Below are 21962 nucleotides of genomic sequence, written 5' to 3'. Positions count from 1 at the left end.
GTGGTGCCGACGACTTTTTTATTTATATTTTTTTGCTTTTTTTTGGTGTACATTTATATCATATATGGATAGATATATGGTAGTATTTTGCCGATATACATATGTATGATATAGTTATTCTAATATTATATAGATCATATTTTCTTTTGGAACCTTGTTCAGTTAATTATAAACTCGAAAACTTAAATTTGAATGGCTATATGTACTTCAGATTTCAGCCCGTCCCTCAGCTAATTCCTGGCTCCGCCTCTGCGACCACCACTCTGTTATCTTTATCTTCTCTAGCTGATCAACGCAGCCGCTGTCACCATATTCATCTTTACTGACCACACCACAACCATCATCATCATCAACTTCATCCTATCTCCATCTGCAATTGTTCATTACCTTTAGTAAAAGATAATAAGATAAATATCTTTTTGGAACACTTACAAGCTAAGCAAGATACATGAAAGGGATTAATATGGGCCATCTAAACTTAACCCCTTCGATGACTTCAACTCTTCACTGAAAAAAACCCAATTATCTTTTAAAAGATTGATTGTGAAATTCTAAGGTGGTGGTGGTGAAGAAGAGAGAAACGTGTTGGCTTCATTTATTTTTTCGTCTTATATTGTTGTATGAGAAAGGTTGTTTGAGTTAAAATTAATATTATATACATAATAAGAGTCAGTGACTTATTTAAATAACTAAACATGTCATGTTTATTATGTGTAGTTCTGACTTGTATATGAACTAATTTTTTAATGACCTTTCAGAACATTTTGTTTTTTTTTCGTTCCAAAAATACTTGTAGTGAATATTTAAAACTGTTTTTCTCTCACAAAATTCTAGGGTTCTTCTCTTCTTCTGCATCTTCTTCGTCTTCATCTTCTTATCCTCTCTGACTTTGTGGAATCAGGGAGAGTCCATCTTCTTTTCCTCTTTGACTTTCTAAAATTTACAGAGAAACACAATCTAAGTCTCACAATCTTCTTCTCCCCAGACACACATCCCACAAATAAACCAGATCTATCTCATAAACTAAGAGGAAGACGAAATAGATCAGATATGCTTTTGTGGTTTTTTCACTTCATTTTGTTTTAATTATTGTTTCTTATGTACAATTATTGATGAAGACTTGCTATGTTCCATTATGGACGAAGACTTCAATTTATTTCATTGTCATTAACATTGGTCATGAAGAAGAAAAACTTTTTAAGATTTGATGAAGGAAAAACTTCTATTTTTTGTTCCAGATTTGCAAATCAAAGTTGTGAGGTTGCAAATTGAGTTCGCATTCTGCAATCCGAGTTTGCAAAATCTGCAATCGGAATTTGCAAGACTAACAGGTTAGTTTGCATTCTACAACGAGTTTCACAAAATCTGCAAATTGAGTTTGTATTTCGCGAAATGAGTTTGTGGAATTTGCAAATCCAGTTTGTAGGAATTGCAAACCCAATTTGCAAAAATGTAGGATTTTTTTTTAAGTTTTTAAAGAACATTTTATTAAAAAGTGGATTTTGTTAGAAAGATAACCAAAAATCCTTTCTTAAATATACAAGTTTTATTGAAATTCAACGTCTAAAGAAAAAGTTGTATATATTTAAAATTAAAAAACAAATATAATTAGTTACACAAAGAGTAGTTTAATCTTTATAAATATTTTGACTTAAATAATAATTATAAATTTTTGTTACTTTTTACCCATTCGAAATTATATTTTGCAACTTATTGCAAGTTGGAAGACACAAGAAATTCTATGAGCACCATAAATTTCTGGAAGGCATCCCTCACATACTAATGAGTTGCCGGAGTTAATAACCTACATGGGATCTGGCATTGGAAATGCTATGGTAGATAATGGGTTGTAGTCTAGGGAAAATGATGGTGGTGGTAGTGTTGGTAACGACCATAGTCAATAAAGGTGGTGATTACGACTTCAGACAGTGGCTTTTTTTTTTACAACATTAATGTTTAAGGTCACCTAACCAGACTAGTTTAGTCTCATAGGTGCACACATCCATTGGCTTACCTTTCTGGAGATGGATCCCCTAACATGTCGCATGGGGCGGACCCACACAGGGACCTGCGGGGACACGTGACCCCACAGGTCCGAGATGTGAGATGCGATTATTGGATAGGCCTGCTTAAGTTATATACGTATAAAGTTCAAGGTATGAGCACAAGTTACTGTGTAGCGTGTTGGTTCCATGCTTATTACTCCGCGCAGGAGACATGGGTTCGGATCCCCCTACTGTCAAAGTATTTGCCTTTATATTGCACTTTGGTTTTTGCCTCCTAATTTATACAAACTCTCTTTTGGGCCCAATCTTTCTTTTTGAGCTACCCCATTGTAACAACCCAAGTTTTTAAGGTTAGTTTAGCGACTATTTAGCATTTGGGTCAAGTTAAAAGAGGAGTTAAATCAGCAAAGAGTACAATTTAGGGGTTATTTTGCAAATTAGGACAAAGCCAGGGATTGAACAGTAAATTCGGCTGATTTAATAGAAGAAATAAAAATCTGATTTCCCTTATCTTCTATGACCGACTGAAGCTAGGGTTTTCAACTTTGGGCTAAAAAAAAATTCGATTTCCATGGAGAATTATCATGGGTTTCAAAGGGGAATTGATGTTTTATCAAATTCAAGCTTCCAAGAAGTAATCTAGCATAGTTTTATGGAATTTGTGGTAAAGAATTCATACTCTTTCTAGATCCAAATTTCTGTATTTTGGGTTTTACTAGAATTTCAAATTCGAAATTATAGGAATTTGAGAAGAAGTGGTACAATTTATGGAGAAGTAAACCAAAGACAACCTAATCAAGGTAAGAAATTATGGTTGTGATGATTTAATTGATTGTTCTTAAATTATAGGATTTAAGGTTTATGAAATTTGGGGATTTTACTTTAATATGTATTGATGGTGAAATTGGTATTGAATTTAGTTAAGTTAGAGAGTATTAAACTCGTACATGAAGGATTAAAGAGTTGATTTAACTAGGGTTAGAAAAAAAACAAAAATTTGACTTACTTCGACTACTATACTGCTGATACTGTTTTAGTGTTTTACCTAGTCATAGAGGTTTCAAAAGCTTATAGAGTCTTCAACTAACTTGTAACTTGTCTCAAGACGATTCCAGAAAGGTATGGTACAAGTCGTTTCGTTATCGGATGAGAGAGTTACGACTGTTTTACCCAACATCGCGTTATTCAGCAAACATGAAATCTGCTTACTGTTTTACTGTTTTAGCTGGCCATCGAGATATAGAATGTTGTTTGAGTATTCTTGAATATTTTATCTCGTCTTGTGAGGATTCCAGAAAGGTATGGTACAAGTGATTTCGATCTCGGACGAGAGAGTTATGACTGTTTTACTGAACAGTGTACTGTTAGGAAAATTCTGTTTTGGTTGTTGTTCGTATTTGGCAAGTTTCGGAGATGACTCACTTGGGTTTCTGGCGAGGACATCTAATAACTAAATGTTAAGGATATAAGTAAGTTTCATAGAGTGTGGGATCGACCTTAATGGGACATGGTTGTAAAGTTAGAAGATCGGTCGAATTTCGGATTAACATGAAGTCTTCCAAATTACGGTTTCTTTTGTGTTCTTGTTTAAGTTTTATTGTTTTACTTTTTTTATACTCTTTAAGTTATACCAAGGTTCTTACCGAAGAACCTAATGTATATTTGTTTTGTTTATGGTTTGGTAGAGGGGGGAGCCGGAGCATTTCATGAACGATTTGGCTACGGTTGCAGCGAAGGAGGACGGAGTCCTGAATCGCTAGGTAGGGGTTCTGAATCCTTTATCCAGCATGGTTTTATAGATAATGAATATGCTAGATTCTATAGTTATATATGCGCCATTATAACTAGAGTTTAGGTAGCATGAAACTCGATTTATGTGATGAACTGAAATATGCTTGAAATGTTTTGATGCGATATGAGAAATGTTTTCGAACTGATTTTACGATGATTGTGAACTACTGGAGATTTTCTTGTATGTACCCGACTGCGGATTATGTCAACCTACGGGCACGTAGCCATTGAGGATATGATGACATGTGGACACGGTTGTGACCCGTGTGAGACCAGTGAGGTGGGCGACACTAGTCATGAGACCTGTGGGAGTAGAGTGTTTCACTTGCTGGCCATTGGTGCTCGTGCCTCCAGCTCGAGGCTCAGGGTCGTACACCCTGACCGCTCGCCTGGGAGGTGACATTGATTGGGATCCCTCTGCTTTGTGGCGATATGACTCTTGGTTGTTCCACTTCCGTGTTTGATAAGATAATGAATCGAATGAGAATATTAGTTTTGATATACGAATGAACTGATTTGAATCGAATATGAGAATGTGGTTTTGAAATACGAATGAAACTGATTTTGAAAGATCGCATTAGATGCATGACAGGGTACCGAAGAGAATGAGGTTCAGGTCCTTCCATGGTAATTGGGGGACGGCTCTCTTATTCGAACTCGGTGATAAAAAAAACGTATTTAGATACTTAAGGTATTTATGTATCATGAGGTAAACTCTTCAATGATTGCAGAGTCCCTTAGTGGGAGAGGGGCTTACCACCGGCTAGGGGCAAGTCTCTTTCTCGAGGAGACGTAGTGCATTAGCTAGTGCCTAAATGGGCTGGTACTATCTAACGCACTCTAGGCTCTCCTGAGGAACTCTCCTCTTATTGAGAGCGCACAGTGGGTGGGCAGCTAATCACTGCTATTGCTTGCTAGATTAAGGAAAATAGTTTTGTATATAGTATATATGGTAACTGGTTTGATAACTCGTTTTGTCATGATGTTTACAACTTATTAAATAAACTTTTGAAAACGTGATGGGTCTTGGATTGGTCTTCTACCAGAATAACTCGTGTCGGTGAGTATTCTGACCCCTTACCAGTTGTTAGTGTGCAGGTGCTTGGTTGTAGCCTCGAGGCGGAGTTGTATTCCAGCCGGTGATCTTGTCTAACGAGGCTAGAGGTGTTGCGTCGTTTTCTTTGGTTTTCGTTTATTGGCTTTCTACTATTTTAAAGTTATGTAGTTATTGCAGAAACCAAACTCTAATATGTATATACGTAACACTTAGAGTTGTTTATAGATTGTATCGTTGTTTATGAGGCTTTTATATTTTTGTGGTTCGGATTTCGACCTGAAACTGAATTGAGTTTGTTTAGCTTCCGCTTTATAGTTTATTCTTGTATATGCGAATGTATGATTTGCATGACAGGTTTACAGGTGCGACCGGTTCGATTTACAAAGGAGACTCTGTCGGATTTTTGTCTCGTCTGTGAGTTGCCGGGGCGTGATCGTGTCTATTTTGGGACACGAGGCGTCACACCTTTTTTTTTTTTCTTAGTTTCTATGTTGGCTCCACATATTTTCTAACCTTGTATTATTGTCTTCTATTATCTTTCTTTCAATAACTTCTTTAAGGAACATAAATTGTGTTGAGTTTTTTCAAAATAAACAAGTTTCTTAACATTTTCTGTAGAGAATTAATTTTTTTTTATATAATTCAAATGTGAATTTAAGCTAATTATTTATATGAGATTATTGTAAAAAAAAATCACAAGTTAACGATAATCAAGTTTTTTGAGAGTGTCACCATAAGTCCATAAGATATAGCGGTCATTAGTTTGATAGTGAAACACGTAGTTTTAGACGATTCATTTATAATACAATAACTAAATTGTTGTAGTGTGTATTACTCTTCTAATCCATCATTAGTTTCGATATTTGATTTTTCTTTTTTTGATATTTATTATAGTTAAAAAGTGCCCCCACAATGAAAATTTTCTGGGTCCGCCACTGCATGTCGCCAAGATACTTTAGATACCCCACCCCGATGCATCTTTCCGGAAATGAAAATAGATTTCGTTAAGATACTTAAAATTTACCTCTCCCTTCAGGTGTTTGTAAAAAAACGAAGTTAAAGTTTCAATAGGTATCTCAACAAAAAAAATTCAAACCAAGACCCTATAACCCCATTACTAATGTGTGACATAAAGGGGTGGGGGAGAGAGAAAAAGATAGACACATAACCACCACCACCACACCACCACCGATCCACCACCACATGCCCTAAACACCAGTACACCACCATCACCATTTGCCATAACCACCACTCCACCATAACCATTATTCAGTCTAGAGAGACAGAGAGGAGGTCGACCTTATCATTGGTTCAGACAAAAAGAGCCAGTGGCGATGAAGGTTGACCGGGTGTGTGAACAACACTTGACTTGGTCTTAGTCAATTGAAAAAGTCAAGTGAAAAGTGGTTCGTATAATAATTTGTGGGTATCTAAATTTTTCTTTCGGGACTTAATTGTTTGCATTATTTTTGTTATATACACATATCTAAGTATTTGTTGTTCAATTCAAAAGATATATCTTCAACAAAAAAAAGAAGTGAAAAGATATGTGAGTGTGGCAAATACAAACGATAAGTGTATATAAAATTTCCCAATTTGCAAACTTTAGCTCGATTTGAAATGATAAACAGTGGGCTCGAATTGAGCCCATTCGTTTAATGACCGTTAGTGGTGGGGAGAAACTTGATTACACTATCTTGAGGATTGAGGAGGGAGCCTTTTGAAGAGTTTCTCTATCTTAATTATAAGCAGCCGAAGATATTATGATCACAAACCGAGTGGAGTGGGGGTTAAATAGACAGGATAGCTCGGATCTCACGTGAAAAGAGAGCCGTTACTAACCTTTTTAACATTCTTTATAGAGAAGCCATTGTTGAGTTATGATGATCATAAGTTCATAACCCAACTCCACTCTTGTTTACTCCATAAACAAATTCAAAATTGTCCAATTTGTAACCTTTTTTTTTCCAACTAATCAGCTTGCAAATAAATGTTTGTTTTTGGAAGCAATACGATACGAAAAGAATTTGTTACATTCAAGACGAAGGACTTTTTATTGAGCATGAACAGTAAGAAAAAGTATTATTAGCACACGAAGTTATTTATAGATAAAAATCTCAATTTTATTGGCAAATTGTTTGGCCAACTACTACTAGTGGCTTTCATAAAAAAAAAACTACTACTAGTGGCTTTCATCAAAAAAAAAACTACTACTAGTGGTGTCAAGTTTCGTCTGCCTCTACAACTAATAGATTAACAAGAGAAAATGTGAAATATGGGAATTAGAATATCAAAAACCTAGCAGTACAGGAGATAATGGGTAATCGAGCTTACCTTAGATTGGTTGGTAGATTAGCAATTCATTCGAATTTTATCTTTACCAACAACAATTAGTAGAATCTTTGCTTACGATATATAAAGCTAAATAGTATAAGAGAAAATGAAAGAGTATCAATTGAATAATTACTCGTATGGACACAACTAACTCATAATCTCTTACAAAACAAAGTTCACCTCTCAAGAAAATGAGCTTATGAATATGAAGAATGAGGTTTGTTGTCACTGGATTTAACTGGTTTTAAAGACTAATTCAATCGATTGATATAAATGAGATTTAAATCAAATTTTAAAGTTTATTAACACCAATTAGCACAAGCTCTCCTTCAACATCCAGAACTTAAATTTGAAGTTCAATTATGAAAACTTAAAGGTCAAAGTTCCGTCACCAAAACACCATCAACAAAAGTTAGGGTTTTTTTTAGTTGTCTCTCATGATTTTTTGTTTCTATGATAACTTCTAATTTTGACTATTAAGTGGGTCATCCTCCATGTATGGCGGGTCACGGGTGGCATGAATAAAACGTTTTTTATGATTACGCGCCAAAAAGAATAAGAAGAAGACCGTTAAAAATCGGATAAAACGGGTTAAAAACTCAAAAGACAAAAAGTAACGAAGAAGAAAACGTTTATTAGAAAAAAGAGAAAAAGTCACACTCCTCCTTATCCTTCACTCATTACACTCTCTCTCACTCACTCTTCCCGCTCTATCACTTTCTCTCTCTAACTTTATCTCTCCTCAGATCCAGCTATTAAATTCTCTCTCTCTCTCTCTAAAACTTTCTCATTCTCCCTTATTTTGTCTGTGTTTTGCTCTCTCTTTTTGTTACTTTCCTCTTGGGTCCATTTCACTGCAACAACAAAAAAGAAGGGATTTTTCCCCAGTTTCAGGCTTCCCCATTTTCAACCCAATTTAGGGTTTAGGGTTTCTTCTTTTTCAAGTTCAGCTTTACAAGATTTTCTCTACTTTTTGTGTTTTTGAAGATGGGTTTTTGTTTAGTTTGAGTTTTCTTTTTGTATTTTGTTCTTGCTTGAGGTTTGGGTTTTAGTAATGGAAGAAATACAGTCTCAGTCAGATAACTATAGATCATCTTCTTCATCAGCTAGTAGTCCTACTAATAGATTACCTTCAACTAATCTTTTTTACTTAAGAAAATCTGGGTTGTTAAGACAACCCATTTCTTTTGAAGATTCACCTGAATGGGAAGATACAGAAATTGATGAACAAGTTGATGAAGGAGGAGACTCCATTAATGTGGTTACTACTACTTCAGTTTCACCAGCTTTATCTAAACTCAATAGTGGATCTTTGCCTTCTCTTTCATTTCAAGAAACTTCAGTTGCTGTTAGAAAAATAGCTGGAGCTTCTGTTGTTTGGAAGGATTTAACAGTTACTATTAAGGGTAAAAGGAAATACTCTGATAAAGTTGTTAAGAGTTCTAATGGTTATGCTTTACCAGGCACACTAACTGTGATTATGGGTCCTGCTAAATCTGGGAAATCTACATTACTAAGAGCAATTGCAGGTTAATCTTCATCCCAAGTTTTAATTTTTCTTTTATATTTCAGAGATTTGGAACTTTAATGTTTTAATCATTTTTGTATGATAAACTATAGGGAGGTTGAAGGATTCTGCAAGATTGTATGGTGAAGTTTTCGTCAATGGAGCGAAATCAAGCTTGCCTTATGGATCTTATGTAAGTACATTAATTTTTGGATGATTTTGGATTTATGTTCTTGTATTACCCAAGGGTTAAGAGATATTAACACAGTTATCATGTGATGTTAATTAGAAATAAGAATAATAGATTATCTTGTTAGGTTGTACATTAGGTCTTAGTATTATGGTCTTTCATGGGTTGTGTCTTCTTTATGTCGATACTCGGATATTGGCCTACAATCTATACCCAAAAGGATAAGCATTCATTTCAAATCTTAAATGAAACTGTACTGGGGAATCAAGACTCACGTACGTAAATTGGGTTTTGTACTCTCTTTGTAATGTCATTCATTGTGTTTCTCAAAATTAATGTAATAGCTATTCTTTTCAGAAGCTAGTAACTTTGCTTGTTAAGATCTTAATTCGAGTAAAAGTCTTGCTACGTTGGTTTAATAATGACCAAAATAAGCTTATCACTCGGTATTCCGAACAAAATATTGTTCATGCATACTTATTGTTGCAGGGCTATAGGTGTTAAAATGAGTTACTTTATTGTGCAGGGGTACGTTGACAGAGAAACCACATTAATTGGATCCCTAACTGTCCGAGAAATGTTATACTACTCAGCACTTCTACAACTTCCCGGCTTTTTCTCTCAAAAGAAGAATTTGGTTGAAGATGCCATCCTTGCTATGTCATTAGGTGATTATGCGGACAAACTGATTGGTGGACACTGTTTTATGAAGGGTCTCCCTAGTGGCGAGAGAAGGCGCATCAGTATTGCCAGGGAACTTGTGATGAGGCCACATGTGTTATTTATTGACGAACCCCTTTATCATCTCGACAGGTGTTTATGGCTTTCTTATGCATGTAAAATTTTGGCGCATGAATTTGATCCACTTAACTATAACCGTTTCTATTTGTTTAGGTATTCTGGTTTCCACTTTTAGTTAAAACAGTTATGTTTCTGTTGTTCAGTGTGTCTGCACTTCTGATGATGGTGACACTGAAGAAACTTGCAAGCACAGGATGCACTATCATTTTCACAATGTACCAGAGCAGTACAGAAGTATTTGGCCTATTTGATCGGATTTGTCTGCTTTCAAATGGAAATACGCTTTTTTTTGGAGAAACATTGGCATGTCTTCAGGTGGATATCTGTTTAACTTTTCTTGCTCCACTGGGTATTCCTGACCTGAGGCCGAGAAGCCATCTTCTAGCATCTTATTATTTTTTCTTATAAATCTTCATACTAACTTGGCAGTTCTTTCTGATGCAGCATTTCTCAAATGCTGGATTTCCCTGCCCCATTATGCAAAGTCCATCTGATCACTTTCTACGTGCAATAAATACTGATTTTGATAGGATCATAGCCATGTGTAAAAATTGGCAGGTAAATCTTTGTTCGAATACCAGGGTGCAGTTATACTTCTGTGAAAAGAAGGTTACTTTTCTGCAAGTCATAATTCCTGCGTCCGCCTATGATATATCACTCATGTTGTAATTTTTAATAGTTTATAAGTTAGTTTATCTATAAACACATGATGAATATAAAAACAACTTGGCAGGATGACCATGGGGATTTTTCATCAGTGAATATGGACACTGCTGTTGCAATACGTACTCTTGAAGCAACATATAGATCAAGTGATGCTGCTGAAGTTGAATCTATGATACAACGACTCACCGACAAGGTGAAATTATCACACTACTACTAGACATTACGATAACACATAAAATACGTCGTTTCTTTTGTTTGACCCTATATATGTACAATTGATTTCTTTAGGAAGGCCCACTTCTCAAAAGCAGAGGGAAGGCTAGCAATGCTACACGAATTGCAGTTCTTACATGGAGATCGTTGTTAATCATGTCGAGGGAATGGAAGTATTTCTGGCTACGACTTATCCTTTGCATGATTTTCTCACTCTGCATTGGTACAATATTTGCCAACTTAGGTCATTCCTTGTCGTCGGTAGTGGTGAGTTCCTTAAAACCAGTAGCTGTGTACTAGTTTAAGCTAGAGATGAGAAAAAAAAAAGAATGAAGGAAAGATATCAGTTTCTCTGTTTACTTAATGACCTTTACACCATGAAATGTGTTTACCCAGCAAGTCAAATGCCTTTCTATCGCCTCATTTTCTTCTGATACCATGTCAAAACGAAATTTTACGTTTGTGCCAGAGATTCATGGTCATTACTAAAAATTTAGCTGACATTGCAGGTAAGAGTTGCAGCTATATTTGTATTTGTATCATTTACTTCATTGCTAAGTGTTGCTGGCTTGCCGGCTATTATTAAAGAAATTAAGGTAATCGCAGGTTCATTCTTTTCCAAATAAACTCGTCTTTCAAGTTAAAACTTGCTAGCTGTTTAAACATTTTTTCGTTAGTAAATGATCTGTTCTTGCTGCAGATATTCACCCACGAGGAATCAAATGAGCACTCAGGAACTTTTGTTTTCCTTCTCGGGAACCTTCTCTCTAGCATTCCGTTCCTGTTCTTAATCTCAATTTCATCAAGCCTCGTCTTCTATTTCCTTGTTGGGTTGCGGGATGAGTTTGGCTTGTTGATGTACTTCGTGCTGAATATCTTCATGTGTCTCTTAGTGAACGAGGGACTCATGCTGGTTGTTGCATCCATTTGGCAAGATATATTTTGGAGCATTTTGTCCGTGGTGTCGGTACAAGTGAGCTCTACTTCCTTAGCTAACAACTTGCTGAGTTAAATTTTGCCATGCTTTCTTATATTGATTAACATTTTACAAGTCTTTCAAATTTTCTTTCTCGACAAAGCAATGGCCATATATTGCACATCTTTTCGCAGTTGCGGGAGTTTATTAGATTTACTCCATAATGAATTTACTGATTTGATGCTTCATTTGAGCGATGAGAGATCTATGATGGCTTTCCTCGGATAACCATTTTTTGGTGATAACCCGAGTACCCGACTTCCTTTATCGCTTATCTGGAGCTCTGAAGTTAACATCTTGGCAAAGCTTCGAGTGATCCAGTGGAGACTAGATCACAGGCCTGTGGTTTATCCACTTAACGCACCAACCAAGCTATACCCACTTGTAAATGGATGACTTGTTTAGTGCAGTTTCACTATAAATTTAGGGCTTCTGAGTCTCAATGAGAAACCCTTTCTTCAACTCCGCAGGTTATAATGATGCTTGTCGCTGGCTACTTCAGACTGCGAGAGACATTACCTAGACCTGTATGGACATACCCAATGTCATACGTTGCTTTCCACACTTACTCTATCCAGGTAAGCGTTTTTCTAAGTCCTATTGATCGCTTTTTCAATTTTCTACTTCTCTCAACAATTTCTGATCCTCCTAAACCAACTTTTTGAGGTTCTTTCTATTTCCTTCTGTAAATCTTTTTTCCTCTTCTTGTTTTTTTTTTCTTACAGGGTCTTTTGGAGAACGAATACGTAGGGACGTCATTTCCACTAGGGCAGGTAAGAACGATATCAGGACTGCAGGCACTTCGTAGCGCTTACAACATCTCCCCAAGTATTAACGCGAAATGGACAAATTTGCTTGTTTTGGCTCTGATGGCGCTTGGATATCGTATCATCTTGTTCTTTTTGCTTTATTTTCGAGTTAGGAAGAACATAGTTTCCTGTAAAATTTTCGGGTGTAACAGAAACTCAACGCCAACAGCTAGATGAAAGAAGTTGGAGGGAAATGCAGGTCTTTTTTGAGCATGTTCTTTGTAAGTCCACTTATAAACCTTTTATATGTAAATTGTTTGATAAGCAATAGCAGATCATTTTGTATGAAGAACTAGATCCTTGTCAAAACCAATTTAACTAGTCAACATATTAGAGGACTTTGAACCTGAAGTGGATCTGACTGAAGTTGTCATTGTTTTTCAGTCAGTTGAATCTGAATCGTATTAATCTGAATTGAAGTGTGAGCCCATTAATTGAAATTATCTCTCAATGTGGGGGCTTAAGTACACTTGCGTGGCTTCACTCCTTTGCTCTCTCCAAGGAATCACTACTGAAAGAAAATTGATATACACTTCCATAAAACACATTTCTGTGGAACCAAATTGCATGGGAAACAGGTTGTGCCGACACGGGTTGTGGCGACTTACTACGAACAAGCGGGTCTTGGCGTTCAGAGGGCCGCCAGGCTCTCGAAGTTTCATTGTTTCCTCCATTCTTTTACTTGCGAAGGTAATAAGAGGAAAGAAAATCCATAGAAGTCAACAACCCTTGCTTGGACTGCTTAGTTTCCACCCTCTAAATCGCAAGTTCGAACCACGGATTCATACCTCTCAAAGTTCGATGATTCAAAAAGTAAATCCATGTCCTACCACCACCATTTGGTTTTCAATCAGTTTGAACTCCAATTGTACGCCAAAAACACATTTAGTGGCCAAGGATCACCTACCGAGTAACCACATTTAATGGCCATGGATCACCTAACGGGTACCTTGACAGTCACTAAAAACATTGATTTAGAAAGCAGATTCAGTCGCTAAAACGCTTTTCAATTTAGAAGGCAGAAACGATCATAGAACATTTATTCGATTTAGTGGAACAGTGACCGCCTGCTCTGAGACTGGGCAGTAGGTGATCTTTAGATGGAACAGGGAACCCCCCAGTACCCTGAACTCTGAAAGGACTAAATAAGCCTGCAAGTAAAGATTCTGGCCGGAACAAGCTTAGATAAAAGAGGAAACCTTTCCTATTCTCCTCAATACATATGACCGACTGGGTTTGCCTTCATCCAACAAAAATAACAAGTACAAACAATTTAATCGTGTGTTTGGAGTTTGGACGGCGGAATCATGAATCCGCGGATTCATGAATTCAAGTAACATTTTTTGGTTTGTTTGGCAACTAATAGGAATCTAGAATCCTATGATTTATTATTTTCAAACGCTTCTTTAAAAAAAAATATTGAATCAACCTTGTTTTCGAAACTCGGTTTTCGGGAAAAAGACGGTTGTCGAAAAAGATGGATTTTGCGAAAAAAACAATTTTCCGAGAAAAACGATTTTTTGAAGAAAAAAATGATTTTCGGGGAAAAAATGATTTTTTTTCTAGAAAAAGAAGCTAATTTTTGCGGAAAAAATGATTTTTGAAAAAAAAAATAATATTTTTAAAATAATTATTTTGTATAAGGAAATATTTTTTTTGTTGCTTTAAGTTTATTAATTCAAAATCCTAGCAAATCCTAAAGGATAGGGTAGGATTTTGGTCCAATACAAATTTTGGAATTAAGAATCCTTAAGATTCAAGAGTCCTAAGATTCTTGTTACCCAAACAGACCAAGGATTCATGATTCCTACCAAATCCTACTTTTGATAAGAATCCTACTTAAGAATCCTGCAACCAAACACACCATAACTAGATTTTCCCAAGCAGTCGGATCAAACCATGATGTATAAATAACAAAATATTCGCATGTACACAGATAATGGGAACAGAAAGGAATTGTAAAACTACTATCCCAACACAAGAAAATAGAAACTTCAAATTTACATGGAGTTAAAACTAAAATGCATACAGTACTATGTTTTTGTACATGTACAGTGAGTGAGAGAGGAAGAGAGAAGGTTTCTTTAACTTATATCAAGGGAGAAGGAGAATGTATGAACAATCATGCCAGGCTTCTTTCTATGATCTGTACTGGGGTCAGTCTATTACGGAACAAAAGCTTGATTCTTCAGGCTGAGCAGTAACAGAGCTTTGTTGCAGGAATGGGTCGAAATATGTGAGAATTCATATTAGTTATTGTTAGACCTCACCACTAATTTTGAAATCCAAAAGTGGAACACTTCCTTGAGCTGCTTCAGTTGCCGATGATGGTTGCTCTTTCTTGTCGAGGCCAAAAAAGGAGCAGTTCTGAAACGCGTCTAAACTGCTGGCTATCAGACGGTTCAGCCCACTAAGTCCAATACTATTATCATTGAACAGCGGTTCTTGATTATGGTATCTTGATGAAGGAATGTCCAAATCTAACGGTCCAAGAGAGTCCGGCTGCAGTAATACATCAGAAGATTAAACAGATTTGTTTAACTCTACAAGAGATCAAAAGGCTCAAACAAGACGTCCTTACCCAATATGCATCTGTAAACCCTGCAAGATCTATGTAATCATCTGGTTTTTGTGTATCAATATGGCAGTTATCCGTCAATTCTACTTTGTCGATAGGGTCATCTTCTGAGGTCTGAACCTTACCCAATTCCTAGCAGACAAAAGAGAGGAAATCAAGGAGGATTCAATTTGGGAACAATAACTTTCTTCAAAAATCACGATATGCTAAATAAATATAGGAAGTAAAACCTGAATTGAGTTCCTGATGAACATTGAACTTGTATCTGTGATCTGCTTGGAACTTCCAAAAGAAGCAGCTCTATATGGGCTTGAAACCTTTTGGAATACAAAGGCGTCACATGTTTCTTCGGCATCCCAGATGGATGAAGTATGGGGAACTGGAGCAGAAAAATGGTTTTGCTTATCCTGATGGCGAGAAATATGCGCAGCAATTGCAGCATCAAAAGAATCACAACTGAATGGAATCTGCTGAGGAAACAGAGAGCTCTCTGACTGAGGTGGTTCAATGCCATTAGTTCCATGTATTTCAGATCCCTCTGCAAGCAGATCTCCCATGCTAATATTGGTTAAGCTATCAGCCCAGTCCACAGCAGATAATGTGGTTTTATTGCATGCTTTCAGATTGTCCTGAAAATATATATGTTCAATATAGAGTTGAATGTGGTTTTATTGCATGCTACGAACGACTAGATTAACACATAACAACATTAGTTTTACACCAAAAACCTAAGAAACATCATTAGTCTGAACCACAAGGGTACGGACATGCAACAGAATCCAAAAACAAAATTTTATATGAATTGGGGAGAGATAAATACCGCATTACTTCGTTGCTGGATAGAGCTATTTCCCGTTTCCTGTCTAGACCAGGATGAGCTAAATGCCTGCTCTGAATCTGGAATGTTCTTTTCATGATCCATGCCAATATTCCCAGTCATATCATCCTGCAATTTCTGGTGACATGGTATATGGTTGCTGGCCTGTGTGATTGAGGTTTGCTGATCCTTGGAGGACTTTGTCCGTTCGTCAGAGTTGATATGTTCGTGAAGCAAACTAAACAATGATCCATCCATGTTCTGCTCCTTCCTGTTACATCCATTTATATCATCTTCTTGATTATACAGAGATGTTGAAGGTGTTCCATGGGTTCCTGATCTCAGCTCCGCATGGGTAAACCAACCATACCTACACGAAGAATAATAAAACGTTTTAGCTATTTGGGTACTAAAGTAAGAATTTCAGTTGACAAAACAGGTAAATCAAGATAAACCTCAAGCGAAAAATTTGAGGGCTCCCGACGACTGCATACACGTCAGCAGCACTGGCAACTGTATCCTGTGTCCATCTTGGATATCCCATTAAATTTTCCCTTTCAGCGCTATATTGGAAAAGCATAAGCTCTCCGGTTGCTATGCTTGAGTTGCCCCATTTACGATTTAGATGTTCCACAACAGATGATATCTTCTTACGAACACTTAGAGTAAGCTCTAAGTATGGATTATGTTCACCCTGCAGTGAAAATGAAAGTTCAAAATAATTGCCTTAGAAACTCAGTTCACAACTCATTTGCTAAAAGCTCTTATCTATATGAGCTACATGTTCTTGTCGTACCTTTTCCAACGCTCTTCGAGTGTCTTCATCAATTGGGAATAATTGCAATTTCAGCTTTGTTAAAGGCTGCTGCTGTCCATTTGTTTCTACAACTTGAATCCGTGGACATTCCCAAAGAGGCAAAGGGGTAGAAACTCCAAAAGTATCAGTGTTACCGTTTTGAGCTAGAGAAGCGAATGGAAAAGAATTATTTAAATTTTACTTGTCATTTGTTAATACAGAACAGAATTTGTTTCTAGCCTTTTCTTATCCAAGAAACCAGGTCAGTTTGTTTCGTACTTACCATTCAGAACTGGACTGGGAACTGACTCATCCAAGCTTTTCTTATCAGGATGAGTCTTGTCGGTGATTGTTCGTTCCAAATGTTCAGCGGCATCTGCAACCAAGGACACCCCAGCTATTGCAGCCTTCTCCCATTTCTTGTATGCGGCAGATGATAAAGTTCCTGCTATCCAATAACAACCAAATACTATGTTGAGATCACAACCACATGAATCTTATTTCTATTTTTCTCTTTTATTCTAATTGGTATAAAGAATTAGATATTTAGAAGTATCCTGCTTAGATTATGTTAACTAATCTCTGCACTCTGCAGCCGACCCAATTTGTTAAAGCACAATTAACACAAAAGTTCGAAACTTAACTCAAAGAACGTAAAAATCAAAAGAGCCAAGTAAGCATGCTAGATTTGACAAATTATCCGATAAAGTAAACCTACTGTACCAACTATCAAGAAAACACATAGGTCTCTCAACAAAAAAAAAAGAAAACACATAGGAAGAAGTCGTACAAGATAACTGTCACATAAAGTTGCCAGAACAACACAACACATAACAAAAACTCTTCCAACAATAGGTAGGAACCTGTTCTTCTGCTCAGCTCCACTGGTTTTCAAATGTTTGAGTGAGTTTGTTAGACTTCTCGAGGATTTGTATTTAATGTGGAGTAAGTAGTAACATGGATGGGTACAATTCAATGTACTTGATTAATAAGACCATTATAGCAATCTTTTCAACTTGTCCCACTTAAATAGTTAGTTTGTCCCTTCATCCCATATAGCAAGTACAAGAAGGGTATTACATTAATTTTCAGGCCTGTCCAGCACTCCAGCTACAACCAAAAAGGTTGTAATTTTTAACTTTAGTTTATGCTAATAGCGGAATATCCCTATATATTACTATAAAATAAAATTTTCTAAGAAACGCCACAATATCAAGAAAAGGCTAGAAACAAATTCTGTTCAAAGGTACACCTCATTAACATAAACATATGTCATCCATATGACTGGAACTTACATTGGCTGATTAGAATTAAAAAAGAAAACATTCAGCGCCTAATAAGTAATAACTATGACCTATAATTTCAATACATAATAATTAGGTAAAATGATAAGCATTACCTGTTTTTTTTCGTTGCTTTACTGTCCTCACAGTAGATAGGTCAATTTTGCTGTTGTTGCGGGCAGCGCCAGTATTCAAATTACGCTTTAACGACCCTTTTCCAGAACCTCCTTTTTGAGCATTCTGGCTCTCAACAGCGCCCAATTTGCAAGTGTCTTGTCCAGATGCTTTGTTATTAACTGGAACATTGACTGGAGCTGCAGGTGAGGTATTTTCGCCGGAAGAGGGTCGTTTCCTTGTGTTCTTTTTGCGATCCTTCAGAAGTTGGTTCTCCTAATTACAAGAGAAAAATGAATTTATTTACGACATGGAAAGAACATCAATGTCAAATAGAAAAATGCAGTATAACTAACCAAGGCCTCGATGAATATCTTAAACCTTCGAGGCTTCAAGTGAAGCTTTGAGGCTTTGCAGCTATACTTCTCCAGTAAAGACCACCTGCATGTAAAGAAGCATTGTCACGAAAAAAACACAAATAAAACGGCAAACAACCACATATGAAATATCATGTTTCTATGTGAAAAAAGTGAAACCTAAAACCGCTATTCAAAAGGCTAAAGGTTCACTTATTAGTTATTTTATCCAAGTACACAAGATCATTTTCTTTAGCTTCTTTTGAACATGGTGGATGGGCAAGGTGTATGAAAAGCTAAAAACAACTCAAGTGAATGCTTAATTATCCACTGATGATATTTTCAGCTCACTCAGGTCAATGAGTAAGTTCTTTCTGTCAGAAATCCTGAAGTTCTTCATAATCTCTTCAAAGGTACACCTCATTAACATACGTGTATTTTTGTGAAGGGTTCCAAAGTTGCTACTGAGGAGTTTTGGAAGGAAACCTTTAAGATTTACTACAACATCTCTCCAACCAGAACCTAATGAAATGGTGTAGAACACTTGTCGCTCTGACAACCAGCCCCACCAATATCATGCACATACAAAGTGTGCAAATACTTTTTCTTTAAGAATATGGTTCATTCTTCCACAGGTAACTGAATCAATATGAGACATCTAGGTTAAACCCATCATATTCATGTCTGCCAGAAATGCAGAACTCATCACAATCTAACGTGTAAAAGTTCAGTGACCATATGCAAGAGTAGCAAATCCAACAAAATTTAAAATAATTAAGTAGTTACCCCTTACCATCGAAGCATTGCAGCACTAGTATCTTTAGAATTTCTCGCATCTAAGCAAAAGCCAGGTCCCAACAACTTGTTCATACGTCTCACTAGACGGTAGTAATAATGCCTGACCTGCATAATTTGAATACTAGAATACGTTATTTGATGGTCAATGACAAGCTAAGATACAATTTGCTAGATGCATTCTTTTAACAAAAGAGGTGCATAATGTACAAAAGAATGATAGAATAGGTTGTAAGAGTCCGCTGCCAACCTAAAACACCAGAGACTTAACAACGGACACATGTTTAGTGAGAATTAAACTGCAAAGACGAACTATTCTCCACAATCCGGAGAAAGCAAGGACAGATGAAAATGTATTCACTAAAATATTAAGAACGGTGCTGAGTAATGAAAGCAGAAGACTGTTACCTGATCCTTGTTTTTGCTTTGGACACGGGACGTGATTTTCTCAAAATTCTGCAAAATCAAGAGTCGAATTTCACTGGTATAAAGATCTATAGATTGAAAGAAATCAAAACTGTCGGATAGCCTGTAGAGACAATACCTTGCCAACTTGTCGCAATGCACCGAAAAAACTTTCCTCTTCTTGATGCGTCCAAGCAGCCCATTGTCGTGTTTGCCTTTTGGCTGTTCCAAAGAAATACAGAGAACATCACTGTCTAATTGACTATTCCCATAAAAGAATAACTTTTCTCATGGATATAAAATATGTATTTATATGGGGACAGATGAGATACCAGGTTTCTTAGAAGCAACGGTACATAGAGACGGTGAAGTAACACCAGGCTCTCCGTCCTTCGTCAACAGATTTTCAGATTGCAAGAGATCCACACATTCCACCTCGACTTCTGGTTCCATAAGGATATTGGCAAATCGAAAAGGAAACTATATTGTCATAATCTTAGGCTCCTATAACGATATTGAGACAATCTCCAATCATATAAACCTGGTTAAAACAAAAAGAGTAGAGATTAGTGCACATAAGTCTCACAAAGCTGGGAAAAACGATTGCCCAGGTAGCTGAACTTGGTTTAGGAAGTTGAAGCTTCATATGAAAACACACACACACACACACACACACACACACACACACACACACACACACACACACACACACAGATACACACAAACACACAGATACACAAAAACACACGTCTTAATGACGGAAGAAACAGAAAGATGTACCCTACGTCTTCTATAAACTAAATGACTCAAATATAACTATCTCTTCGACTTTTCCAGCGTAGTGTATTACAGTAGTTTCTCACTAGCCAGTAGTTCATAATAATTCAACCGAATGATGTAGATGTTGTCAGCACATTTCCTATTGGGTGGATAAACATTTAAATAACTATGGCGTTAGGAGAATTATTATACCCCCGCACACATCCTATCGTACAGCTTATGAAATGAATGCAACAATAGTTCTTAATCGATGTCCTCATTTGCACTATCAATAAGCTAACACCCCTTGAACAGGAGTAACATGATAAGACATTGCCATAACGGATAAACCTTTACAGTTGAAGTACTTAGCAATAAAGAGTTGCACGAAGGATGAGAGATCACGTAAAGAAAACATTGATTTTTATTTATTACCAATTACCCATTAATAGAACAAAAGATAGATAACTGGTTTAATGACGAAAGTGTTTGACGTATCTTCCCTGAACTGCACAAGGTTGGTGCAGTTTAACAATAAGAAATAAGAATAACTCGTTGCTCGAATACCTAATGATTAGATGTTTCATGATGATAGTTTCCAGATACAACAATCTGCAATTATCTCTCGTGTGGTAAGCTGCATTATACTTAATCTTTTATTCCCACCGACCCAATTTTCCAAATTTAATGTTAGTTTCTTGATTTAGATCTCTCACTTAAACTACATTAGTGAATCACTCGGAAAAAACCTATGTAGATCAGAAACTACAAATAAGTTTATAATGTCACATAACTTCTTAGTCCTTACTAATTAAAGCCGAACGTGTCAGATTGCTGGTTTTAAGAAGCAGAAGTAATAACCCACAACAAACAGTACCCAACAAAAGGATGAATTTTAAGGAATTGATCCACCTAAACAAAAAGCTATAATGCGAACATTGCCATATCATGAAGAAACTGAGACAAGTTCAATTGAATTAGGGTTCTATCCCTAGATACCACATAACCACCAATTTCAATTCACTGCAATACCTATAAAACATCAAATAGAAACTAAAAGAAACCCTAACTTTACATGTAAGAATCAAATTTACAAACTAAAACAACTACAAAAGGCATATTTCAGTGTTTCACTGTCACTTGAACATAGATAAAGATTAAAACCCTAATAAACAGAACAAAATAGGGTGTTGAACTTTAAAACATTAATAAATAGATCGAGATTGAAACACAAGAAACAATACAAAATTTGAAATCATACAGTAACATTGAAATTGAAAGGTTATGAGATCAAACCTAACCCTAAAATGATTGGCTTGAGCTTCAATTGGGTTCACAGTAACGAGCAGCAGGGGAAGAGAAGGAACCGGCGAAAATTCACGAAGCGGGGATTGCGGAGAGGATCGATGAAGAAAATGAAGAGAAAGATGAAAGAAGTAATTCTTTTTTGTGACAACGGGTGGGTTTTTTAGTAAATAAATTTTGAGGATAAAAAGGGACTATTATTCCATCACAAATAAAGTTTGGTTTGTGATCAACTTTCAAATTCCACCCGGTGGTAGCAAGTTTTATTCACAAGGGCAGGCCTTTAAACAAGAAAATTTTTGGGTACAAAAGTCCGAAATAAAGAAAAATCTCTTGGAAGATAATTTTTTCTACAAAATTAGGCTGACTTAGATTGACTTTTTTATTTCCACTCTGTTTGATTC

The 21962-nt window shown here is 36.4% G+C and overlaps 2 protein-coding genes and 1 long non-coding RNA gene across 4 annotated transcripts; 2 read left to right on the top strand and 1 right to left on the bottom strand.

Moving 5' to 3' along the window:
• The first annotated feature begins 3299 nt into the window (after positions 1-3299).
• On the top strand, positions 3300-5105 carry LOC147568134 (uncharacterized). Its single transcript, XR_015238087.1, has 2 exons — positions 3300-3766; positions 4882-5105. It is a non-coding gene; the product is annotated as an uncharacterized LOC147568134 (long non-coding RNA).
• Positions 5106-7798: 2693 nt separating this feature from the next.
• Positions 7799-12639, top strand: ABCG3 (ABC-2 type transporter family protein). The gene is made up of 11 exons (XM_086654578.1): positions 7799-8717; positions 8809-8888; positions 9412-9698; positions 9830-10001; positions 10131-10244; positions 10420-10545; positions 10641-10832; positions 11075-11161; positions 11266-11538; positions 12012-12119; positions 12267-12639. Exons 1-11 carry the CDS (start codon positions 8243-8245, stop codon positions 12525-12527), a joined length of 2175 nt encoding a protein of 724 aa, XP_086510704.1. The 5' UTR covers positions 7799-8242; the 3' UTR covers positions 12528-12639.
• A 1601-nt stretch (positions 12640-14240) lies between these two features.
• Positions 14241-21962, bottom strand: TKI1 (TSL-kinase interacting protein 1). 2 transcript variants are annotated; one of them, XM_086654573.1, is made up of 14 exons: positions 21550-21962; positions 19827-20035; positions 19634-19716; positions 19498-19545; positions 19088-19197; positions 18295-18379; positions 17941-18214; positions 16825-16986; positions 16542-16705; positions 16201-16439; positions 15749-16115; positions 15159-15557; positions 14932-15060; positions 14241-14852 (listed from the first exon to the last, which is right to left on the bottom strand). In XM_086654573.1, the coding sequence occupies exons 2-14, from the start codon at positions 19945-19947 to the stop codon at positions 14610-14612; spliced, it is 2424 nt and encodes an 807-aa protein (XP_086510699.1). In that variant the 5' UTR covers positions 19948-20035; positions 21550-21962; the 3' UTR covers positions 14241-14609. The 2 variants fall into 2 exon arrangements, with proteins under 2 accessions (XP_086510699.1, XP_086510700.1); XM_086654574.1 differs by having other exon boundaries at positions 21555-21912.

The sequence above is a fragment of the Eschscholzia californica genome, unplaced genomic scaffold (assembly GCF_041429995.1).
Source record: "Eschscholzia californica isolate CP2 unplaced genomic scaffold, dmEscCali1.0.p SCAF_1, whole genome shotgun sequence".
Lineage (NCBI taxonomy): Eukaryota > Viridiplantae > Streptophyta > Magnoliopsida > Ranunculales > Papaveraceae > Eschscholzia > Eschscholzia californica.
The sequence above is the reverse complement of the archived record's forward strand: the minus strand, read 5'-3'. Positions and strand labels throughout refer to the sequence as shown.

Excerpts from the sequence above, each read along its gene's own strand:
- ABCG3 (XM_086654578.1), top strand. The coding sequence starts at position 8,243 with ATGGAAGAAATACAGTCTCAGTCAGATAACTATAGATCATCTTCTTCA. Across the intron at positions 10,546-10,640 it reads TACAACGACTCACCGACAAG|GAAGGCCCACTTCTCAAAAG; the intron begins GTGAAATTATCA and ends TGATTTCTTTAG. Across the intron at positions 11,162-11,265 it reads CTATTATTAAAGAAATTAAG|ATATTCACCCACGAGGAATC; the intron begins GTAATCGCAGGT and ends TTCTTGCTGCAG.
- TKI1 (XM_086654573.1), bottom strand. The coding sequence starts at position 19,947 with ATGGAACCAGAAGTCGAGGTGGAATGTGTGGATCTCTTGCAATCTGAA. Across the intron at positions 16,987-17,940 it reads AAAGCAACGAAAAAAAACAG|GAACTTTATCATCTGCCGCA; the intron begins GTAATGCTTATC and ends ATTGGATAGCAG. Across the intron at positions 16,706-16,824 it reads TCCCAGTCCAGTTCTGAATG|CTCAAAACGGTAACACTGAT; the intron begins GTAAGTACGAAA and ends TCGCTTCTCTAG.